General features: G+C 38.6%; 2 protein-coding genes across 2 annotated transcripts in view; one reads left to right on the top strand and one right to left on the bottom strand.

Annotated features, from left to right (window-relative positions):
* Positions 1-3078, bottom strand: part of yipf2 (Yip1 domain family, member 2) — a 4749-nt gene extending 1671 nt beyond the window's left edge. Inside the window, exons 1-8 of the mRNA XM_016499703.1 lie at positions 2788-3078; positions 2628-2704; positions 2398-2540; positions 2206-2286; positions 1287-1374; positions 1040-1156; positions 560-726; positions 296-478 (exon numbers count right to left, since the gene is read on the bottom strand). Coding sequence (XP_016355189.1) covers positions 296-478; positions 560-726; positions 1040-1156; positions 1287-1374; positions 2206-2286; positions 2398-2540; positions 2628-2658 — 810 coding nt within the window. The 5' untranslated portion in view covers positions 2659-2704; positions 2788-3078. The remainder of the gene's footprint in view (positions 1-295; positions 479-559; positions 727-1039; positions 1157-1286; positions 1375-2205; positions 2287-2397; positions 2541-2627; positions 2705-2787) is intronic.
* A 485-nt stretch (positions 3079-3563) lies between these two features.
* On the top strand, positions 3564-5136 carry timm29 (translocase of inner mitochondrial membrane 29). Its single transcript, XM_016499716.1, has 2 exons — positions 3564-3814; positions 4148-5136. Exons 1-2 carry the CDS (start codon positions 3718-3720, stop codon positions 4819-4821), a joined length of 771 nt encoding a protein of 256 aa, XP_016355202.1. The 5' UTR covers positions 3564-3717; the 3' UTR covers positions 4822-5136.
* Positions 5137-10452: the final 5316 nt, after the last annotated feature.

Genomic DNA, 10452 nt, shown 5'->3' on the forward strand with positions numbered 1-10452 from the left:
ATGCCGCTCCATCTGAAAGCAGGTGATGGAGATTTACTACTAATCACGGAACCGGCTTTACTTACGAGATGCGCTTGACAATCGCATGCGATTAATTGCACAACCCTACTACTTGTGCTTTGAATTCACAGAAAGATTACAGGAATTATGGTAACACAACCAATAATTGCTCCTAAAAAGAGTTTCATAGCTCAAAGAGGAGTCAAAATGATTTTCTGTGGTTATCAACAGCATAGCAGATAGTGTTTTTAAGGTGTATTTGATTTGGAATAGTCCTTTGAAGAGTTTCTCTCACCTTAAAGCCAACAGCCAGAAGGGCATGAAGTGACACTATTACTGCCATGGTAGCGAATGCTGTTAGTCTCGTGTCATCGCGAACAGCCGGCCAGAACGTCATTACCAACACTGAGCCCGAGATCACCATGGCAATGGCAATCAATAGCCACTCGAGCCAGTAGACAGGAATGGTCCATAATATCTGAAAACAGACACCGAGTATGACTTATCAGGTCTAACTTCATGAAGTCTGACTGTGTCTTGAACATCATCTCAAACTTACCGAGGCAGGGATATAAATGAACAGAGAATAGCCATAGACACACACAGTCTCTAAAAACGTGTAACCGCTGATGTGTCTCTCAACACTTTGACGCCACGTTAGGAAGCCCCAAACTCCTAGAGGCACCAGCCATGCATAGAGGAATACAGTGACGGCTGCGATCGAGACTAAAACGGAACAAAATCTTCATTAAGCATATTCATAAGGAACTGGCATAAACATGTTCTTTTAATTAATAGAAGACTCAAATCTTGAATCTATGAGTTGTGGGTTTAAATCAGTGATTGACCTTTAGATTAACTGAACCTCAAATCTGATTGGTTGTTCATATAATATTTATACAAAACATTTATATGACTAAAAAAAATATAACCGAAAAGTTGTTCTTTTATATTTGTGAAGTATATTATTAGCTCCAATTACTCTTAAGGTACTAAAAGAATCATTCTCCACAAATTTCCATGCCTACTGCGGTCTCACCTTTGTTGAATTGAGGTCTGTAGTGAAACTCTGGGTTTCCCTTATTAATCAGAAATGTGTAGAGGTCTCCACTGATGGCCACTGAGAACACTAGAGTCACACAGATCCAGAAAGGACCTGACAAGAGGAAGGATAACAAAAACTAAAATGTCTGACAGTTTTGTGATAATCCAGATTCATTCAAATATAAAGACATTGTTTGGCTGTGTTAAGAGGTGCTCTGCGAGATTAAAAATATCTACATTACCATAGAGATCAGGGTTATTTCGAATGTGGTGTTTGACGAAATTCCGTCCTGGCAAAGGCATGACTGAGCCCTTTATCCTGTCCAGCACCTACAATAATAAAGATAACAGTGCATGCAATTACTAGGGCACTAGAGTTGTTGATGCTTTAATTTAAATGTGATAGTTCCAAGTAGGTAAATGACCAAGCAACCAGGATCTCCCATTCAAATATTTGTAATTAGTTTCAATTTACCAAGATGTGAGATAAAGGCTAAAAGTACTTTTGTCTTAAGAAATTTACAGAGTTGACAGCATACATTTTTGTCAGTTCATGCATGGAAATTTTGCTGGGAATTGAACCCATGACCTTCACGTTGCAAGCTACATGCCTTAGGAAATGAGCTTTAGGAAAGCACAAAGAATAAGTGTTTTTTTACAAACCTCTTCTGTTTAAAACAGGGGTGTCAAACTCAATTCCTAGAGGGCCACAGCCCTGCAGAGTTTAGCTCCAACCCTAATTAAACACACCTGATCCAGCTAATCACGTCCTTCAGGCTAATTTGAAATCGACATGGTTTGTGTGTTGGAGCAGGGATGGAACTAAACTCTGCAGGGCTGCAGCCCTCCAGGAACTGAGTTTGGCACCCCTGGTTAAAAATGTTGAAATGCTTTTATAAAAAAAAATAGTTACAACAACTTTTATCAAATTTACAGTTCGTTAAAAAAATGTTTTTGAAATCATGTTTGTTTATTTTATGGTAATGTGTGGGAATTATTAGTTCACTGTTTTTATCTAAGTTTTTGTCTATTCTTTGTTTGTTTTCATAGTGTGACTCGGGTGAATTATACCGAATCCAATTACACATAGTGATTGCACCAAGATTCATAACATAATATGGGGGGTAATAAAGAATACCATAAGTAAGAAAACAAATGTACCTGCATTGCATCTACGTTGAAGAATGACTGATAGTACTCAAACGTCCAAAAACCACCAGTTTGTTTTTCACCTCCAAGCAACTGTGGGACAATTCAAAGAAAATGGTTTATACTAGTGACCCCTAAACTAAGATGCATGTGAAATAATCAGCTTTTTGTAGCCTCATTTGCCTGTTTGGGTTTGCAGCTCACCTCTGAACTCTCTTGCTGATGGTCTTCATCGTCTGACAGATCAACTTTGACATCTTCAGAGAAGGCTGCTGCGCCGGGGCTGGATATGCTGAGGGTGGAGGCTCCAGGATTTGAAGACAGGAGATCTGCGGCCTCCTCAAACTCTGGAAACGTGCGGAATGAATATTAAAGCAGAAAGATCAGAACGAGACAAAACAAGAAAGAACACAGAAGACCTACATAAACCTTACCCTGAAACGTTAAATCATCTGGACTAGCCATGACTGGAGATCACAGGATTCTCAGAGAGTTCTCATAAGAATACTATCTGCGCGGAAAGAAGACAATAAAGATAATATAATCGTACGACAGCTGTCGCCACCAAAATCATATTTAGACTGATTCGCTCACCTGGCTGCTACAATATGGTAATCCTGCGCCAATCCTGACAACTTCGACAATCAAGCTTGTTTCGAGCTAGCAGGTACGAAAACAATTGCTTCGTCAGGCCGGATGGTATTTACTCGTATATTTTGACGAGCTGAGATATAACAGATCATTGGCCTAATCGATTGTAGCTAGAATAGGTTTGACGCCGTCTTGATGCGCAGGGATTTGTCGTTATCGTCCCCATATTCCACGTCACCTGCAGGGTTCCGACGCGTCGAAACACAATCACGTGACCGGAACAAAGCCGGAACTAAAACTGGTACGTTTTTACCCGTTTTACCTCTTTTTTCGAGTATATTGATGGCTTAAAGTTAAGAATCAGCAAGGCAGGTTGTGTTATATCTAAGACCAAGTTTTTTTTTCTTCTCTTTTTTAAATAAAAGACCCTCTGTATCGTTCTTATTTTAGTTGTTGTAAGTAGGCTACTTTGATCAAACAATTTCTTGACTGTTATCTTATAGTTTCATATATTCTACAGTCATATTTATTAATGCATACGCATGTGATATTGTCAAAAGTTATCAGCGAATAAGAATATTTGCTTGCCAAATTCCACATTCACAGAGCCAAATATTTGATACAAATAATTCCAGACCTCTCTTTTTTGTTTGAAATAACAACTTTAAAAACATTATCTGTGTCCTGTATCCTTTCCTGTTTCAGTGACATAGCTCATAAGAATGCGTGGTGGAACCGAAAAGGCAATATTTTGTTTCCTCACCGGACCAATAACATTACACGTACCGTGCTCTACGCCATTTTGGCTCAGCAGTTTCACCAGCCTCCGTTGTTACGTTGAGCCAATGTTGGAAACTGTCGGCTGGAAGCTTTTCATGCGCTTCATTCACCGTGAACTGTGAACTCTCACACTTCGTGAGTTCATTTGCTAACATGGCCGCCTCGTGGCTGCTGAAGAGATGGTGCTCCACAGCAGCTACAGAGACAACCAAGGGCACAAAGTGGCAAAGACTGGTAAACAGTCGCGCAGGTAAGATTAAGTCACGGTTATTCTTTTTCCTTAGACATAAGTATAAAAAAATACTGTTTGTATTACGATTAGGAGGTCAGTCACGTGAGCCAAGCGTACATTAGTTGTTATCTGAATTGAGTGCAGGGCGTGTTAATTTTTTATCTACGGAAATACAGCTGTATTAGTTTGCTAACTCGTTTTTTTTTAGTCTGTTATTGTGGTATTAAAAATATAATTTCGTATTGCTTTAGTTTTTTTCTTACTGCATCATCTTTCATACAACATGTGGCAGTTGTAAAATTATATTAGCTGAACATGAATCAAGATCTGCTATTTCTTCGCTGTTTTCAGGTGTATGGTGCCGAAGTCTTTTAAGCGATTATAAGGAGGCTTGTCGTGAGGCAGTGCTGGGGGCCCGGGAGCGACCCCTTAAAGCCTCGGTCTACTTTGGGCTTCTGGGAGGAATGTACGCCTGCTATTACACCAACCCTGATGATGCCTCCTTTGAGACCAGCCTGCTAGAAACCTCCAACCGTCTGGCTCTCCTGTCTCCATGGATACGCAGTGGCACCTCAGATGGACACGTCCAGGCCCTTGTGAAACTGCGAAACGAGGGCAAGCTGTGCTATGCCAGTCTGGGCATCGCATCTTTGACTTATTACACAGACTATGACTCCGAGTCCAGCCTGTATGAGGCGCGCTGCTCGGCGATCTCTGTGCCCTGGTCAGAACTGCCAAAACGCATGCTGGATGTGGGCTTTGCGGGACGCTGGTGGGTGCTTGATCATAAAATGAAGGATTTTGATATAAACGAGGAGGAGTTCAGACATCTTCCGCCTGTTTTGGTGGCAACAGTCCCACCGTCACCCCAGATAACAGAAAGGAACGAAAAGCTGCATCAGGAATCATGGAAAGCTGTGGTGATGGGAGACGAGAGCAATGAATTAGATGGTATACAAAAAGACATGGACACACCTGTTAAAGAAATAGAGAGCAACGCATTAAACAAAGCACAGACTTCTTAATCAACATGTTAACTTTAATGCTGTAGCTCACATAAAGATGACCCTAAAGAAACATGCTTGCAAGAGTCAGCTGTTGATAAGAAATGAAAAGTAAAAGATATGTTAACAGGAATCATTATTATAATGTGTTTATGGAAATAAGCAACATAGTAATGTAGTCTATTATTTTTACTGCAAAAAAATTGTGCATATAAGTGTGATTGGTTGACTAAATATATTAAAACAACTGCAGTGTATGCTGACCTTGTGTTATGTGACAGAAAAGCAGTACATTATCACTACATAAACTGTTAAAAAAATAGAAGTTTTTATACGTATTAAATTTAACAATATTAAAATTTTTTATAGAATAATTCTCCATCTGTGAGAAAGAAAAGCAAGTTGTTTGTTTTTTTTTTATAAATTACAATAATGGTGCAATGCATCACACAAATATGTTATAATGAAAACAATAAAACATAAAATTAATTTAAAAATGAAAAATGTAATTGCTTCAAATAAATGTTGTTCTTCTGAACTTCCTATTCATCAAAGAATCTTGAAAAAAAATGATTCACAGAATTTTTGAAACACAGAATTGCACAACATTTTTGAATTGTAATAAAATGTCAGAATATTCCTGTTTTAACAGTATTTTATACCGCATTTATTATTAAATAAATGCCCTGGTAAGCACGGTTTCTTGGTAACTAACCAATTATATTTTTGCTGCCTTTCAAAAAGAGTTAATTTTAAAAAGAGTTGAGTTAATTATGTCCATTAATCCCATTACCTTTGACCTTCCATTTCACTGGCTGACTTTGATTCATTTTCAGGGGAAATCCTCTTTTACATTAATCTCTTTACTCTTCCACTCTCTGGCTTGTCTTCCTCCATTAGTCTTTCGCTCACTCCCCCATGCCGTCCTTTCTAAGATGGTTGGTATTGATTCGCTGGCTCCTAGAGCTGCATTCTGCTCTTTTTTTTTTTTTTCTTATTGGTATCTCAGCTCCTGGAGAGAATAGTTCATTCTCATCGTGCGGTTCTTCTGCAATAAAGCATGCGAACGCCATGCTGACCCGTTCGTGTCAAGCTAGACCAGATCATGTTCTCAGTAAAAGGCCAAATAATGAAAGTAAAGGAAAGTACGCACTTAATGATGAAATGCACTTAAGATGCGCTAATGAAAGTGCAGGAGGCCATTCGAAGACGTTTGTAACAGCGGCAGATCTGTGTGTAACTTAACCCCGCTACAGTCAATGTTGAAATAATAATGCCATTAGGGTGCATTTACAAACTGCCTAACAGAAATATTGCTTGTCACTCGAGACATGTATTAATGAGAGAAGACCTATGGCTTGCTTCAGGCGAAGGCTGAACCATCTGAAATCCTAATGATCCCCTTTTAACTTCTCCGCTGTTATAAACGACTCTTACTGTTGTATATTCAAATGGTCACTTAGCATTATCACACCGCTTTTATCCAATCACTAAAGATTTTCGGCCGTTAGGAGGATGTTGCTTTAGCCTCGGGCAGCGGTATCTGATGTGCCTCGAACCTCATAATGTACTGAAGCACTCTGTCTGTCCATCAGGGTGTCCGCAGGGACTTGCTAAAATGGAGGGGCTTTTCTAACAGTGTAGCGCTCTCTGCAAGACACTCCCAGCTCAGACACACCACCGCTGCGTCCCAGTGCTTTTAAAGTGCTGTCCCTGGCCTGTCGCATTGCCTTCAAGCTCACTGACCTGAGATAACTAGGCAGTAGGAAGCAATGGAGTGGAAGCCCACCATGTTTTTCAGGTAGTGTCGCTGCTGTCTTTCTGCTTTTTACTTGGCTAAATGATGAGGGAGATGGAAAACTGGCACTCATTCATTTTTGAATTTGTTTCGCCTGTATATTTCATAGATACTTGGGTCTCCATCGTCCCAAACAACCTTCTTCCCATAACCCCATGAAACTGAAATACAGTCTTTAAGGGATAGCTCAGGCAAAAATTAAACATCTGTCAGCATTTACTCACTCTCATGTTGTTCTAAACCTGTATGACTTGCTTTGTTTTAAAGGTCACATATTGTCAAAACTGAAATTTCCTGGCTTTTTTCACGATTACTGAGGTCTAGGGGCTATTTAACTAAGTTTCAAAACAGTCAGTCCACAGTAAAATGCACACAGCCTGCATAAAGTTCTAGCTATTTTTCACGAACCGTTGTGACTTCCGTAAAAAGTTGACGTCAGAACTACACGGTCACCGCCTTCAGTCACCACCCCGAGCACCGCCCACCGTCCCACTCTCCTTTTGCCAAACCCCCAGACAACATCACGTCCATGCTTTTGCTGAGCAAGGAAAACACGGAAACATTTCGAAAAGGTTAACTTTAACCATGAAACCAGATCGGCCGACCTGTAACGTTACACTCTCACTCAGAGGATGGACGATCTGACAGGATTGTTACTATGAGGTGGATCACATCTAACGTGTATAGTAAAGACAAACTCACCGTGTCTATCTAGTCATGATGAAGATGTATATACATTTCAATTTCAGCAGGCAACTATTTTTACAGCTACATTATTGTTCCAGCCACAATTAATCACAACAATGTATATACAATTACAAATGATTATATATAAATCGTCAGTTTGTTGTTTTACACACATGCACAGACATTATTTCATACACGACATAATCGTGAGATGCAAGAAACATAGACATATGGCAAGAAATCTTAGTTACTTTTTTTATGGAGTAACGCAATATTGTAATATAGTCAGTTTGAAAGTAACTTTCCCCAACACTGGACATTATTTCATACACGACATAGTCGTGAGATGCAAGAAATAGACATATGGCAAGAAATCTGTAGACGCGCCCATAACAACAAAAAGACAATACTTTATTGAACCTTTTCTGATAAGAAGTGTGCGAGCATTTCTGACGATCGTTTCTGTCCAGTCTGCTCGTTTTATCGCGTTTAACCACAGCTGTCGTCGGTTTTTTGTCTGGCAGTGGCAGCAGATATGCGATCAAATTTCTAATTTGAGGCTGTATTACGTCGATTCTGGCACCCAACATCACAACAAGATGATATTTTAAGCTCCTCATGTAGCCGAATCTGCGCTGGCTTGAATGGGCCGCCTCCAGTTTCCTCTTTGTTTTGTATGGGATTACCTTTGTGCCAATTAAAATGAATGTAATTTTCAAGAAACTTATGAAAATATAAATTGAAACTGAATAAAATGTCTTTGAAACTGAAAAAAAATTAAATGCAGGCAAAATCTTTGACTTCGTTTTTAATACACTGCATGTTTTGCAACTGTTTTCTCTTCTTTCATTCGCTGATCTGTACTTACAAATGCGCTTCCAGAGTTTTCGTTTAGGCTTCTGAAGTTTTCGTTCGCCATTCTGATACAAATCTCTCGTGGGGGCGTGGCTAGCAGCAGTGTGTTCTCATTGGCTACTGAGCTTTTGATTGACAGCTTCTTGACCTGGAAGTGAAGGCGTCAATGTTGCCTTGCCAGTGTGGATGTGAGCAACTGTTAGCGGCTTCCAATTTCATTTTAGTGATATAAAGTTAGTGGTTTTGTTTTTGAATTCAATCTGTATTTATCTGTTGCTACTACTCTGTCAACATAAGCTTGTAGGAGCGCGAGGAATCAAACGCGAGAGCAAAAGAAGGTCATATTGAGGTTTAATTATTAAAGTACTGTATATAATACTGGAAATATTGTATAATGTCCAATGTTCTTGTAGGATATTTGTTTATTGCTCATGATTCTTTTGCATTGTAGGGTCTAATTAGGTTGTGCCGTTACATTTGAAATACTATCATATATGTGTGATATATTCAGACGTCAAGAAAGTCTCTCTCCAACCAGGCAATCAAGCTCATTTTATTACATATTCCACACAAAGAATGTTCTTGCAGCCAATTGTTTTTATCATGCTGATAATTTTGTTTAGTTAGCATGAGGGTGTGTAAAAGATGAGAACATTTTTATTTTTGAGTGAACGATCCCCTTAACAATCATATGCTGTTGGTATGCTAATCCAAGATCAGCATAGACTAATGCGAATAAAGTGCAACCTCTTGTGTACTTGTGAACTGTGTTTGAAATTAAAATATTTGCATAATATCAGGTGTCTGAAGATCAAGATCCCAGTCATTCAAAGGTGAGGTGTCTGAACAAAGTAAGAATCTTGTCTGATGGGGGCAATGGATCTCTGGTACTACCACTACATCCTCTGGGTCAGCATCAGAAGTTTGTTTATGGAAAAGTTGCTCCGCTCCCTGGAAATTGAGAAAGGACATGTATTATAGTCTAACAATACAAACTGCTTTGAACTCCCATTAAACATTTCAAACTTAAAATATTTCACACAATATAATTATTTAATATATATATATTTATATAAGTTATATATATATTAGTATTAACTTAGTACTAAATACCTCAAAATTATGCACAATTTATCATCTGTAATACCCTTGTGTAACCATTAGATGGCTGTATAGCCCTATATATCGATGACTGTGTATACCCTAGTTACTGGAAACTATTTTCAGTCATAATTATTTGCATGTATTAGGATTTGCCCGAAATACCCCGAAATATTAATCTGAAGTGACCATTTTTGCAGTATTATTACAGTCAACTCCGGACATGCTTTGAACTCCCATTAAGCATTTCAAACTTAAAATATTTCAAACAAATAAACACACAATATAATTATTTTATATATATATATTAGTATTAACTTAGTATTAACTTACCTCAAAATGATACACCATTTATCATCTGTAATACCCTTGTGTAACCGTTAGATGGCTGTATAGCCCTATATATCCAAGACTGTGTATACCCTAGTTACTGGAAACTATTTTCAGTCATAATTATTTGCATGTATTAGGATTTGCCCGAAATACCCCGAAATATTCATCTGAAGTGACCATTTTTGCATTATTATTACAGTCAAATCTGGACACAGAAAAAGCATGGTAAAAAGGCTTTACATTGCTAAAGTTGACAGTGCAGTGATTGACAGCGCGCTTGTAAAATGGCATCGGTCATTGTCAGATACAGTACATTTAGTACTGCACATTATGTGCTGGGGGAAAATATGAACTAATCAAAGCAAATATGATCCAATTGAAGACTGTAACTGTATGTAGATAACCAGGTCCTGTGATGATTGGTCTAAATCAAGAAAACTTACTGCAAGTATCCTGATAACAACAATGATTGATGATAATGATGATGAAATCATTCGTCTGTGCTATTCCTAAGAAATCATCTCAACAATGTAGTGTAGCAGCAAATAAATACTGATAAAATAATAATAAAAAAATCGTTATATCATTAAAATGAAATTGGAAGCCGCTAACAGATGCTCACATCCACACTGGCAAGGCAACACTGTCACTGACGCCTTCACTGCCAGGTCAAGAAGCTGTCAATCAAAAACTCAGTAGCCAATGAGAACACACTGCTGCTAGCCACGCCCCCACGAGAGATTTGTGCCAGAATCGCGAACGAAAACTTCAGAAGCGTAAATGAAAACTCTGGAAGTGCATTTGCAAGTACAGATCAGCTAATGAAAGAAGAGAAAACAGTTGCAAAACATGCAGTGTATTAAAAACAAAGTCAAAGA

This window comes from Sinocyclocheilus anshuiensis, unplaced genomic scaffold (assembly GCF_001515605.1).
Source record: "Sinocyclocheilus anshuiensis isolate Anshui unplaced genomic scaffold, SAMN03320099.WGS_v1.1 scaffold1593, whole genome shotgun sequence".
Lineage (NCBI taxonomy): Eukaryota > Metazoa > Chordata > Actinopteri > Cypriniformes > Cyprinidae > Sinocyclocheilus > Sinocyclocheilus anshuiensis.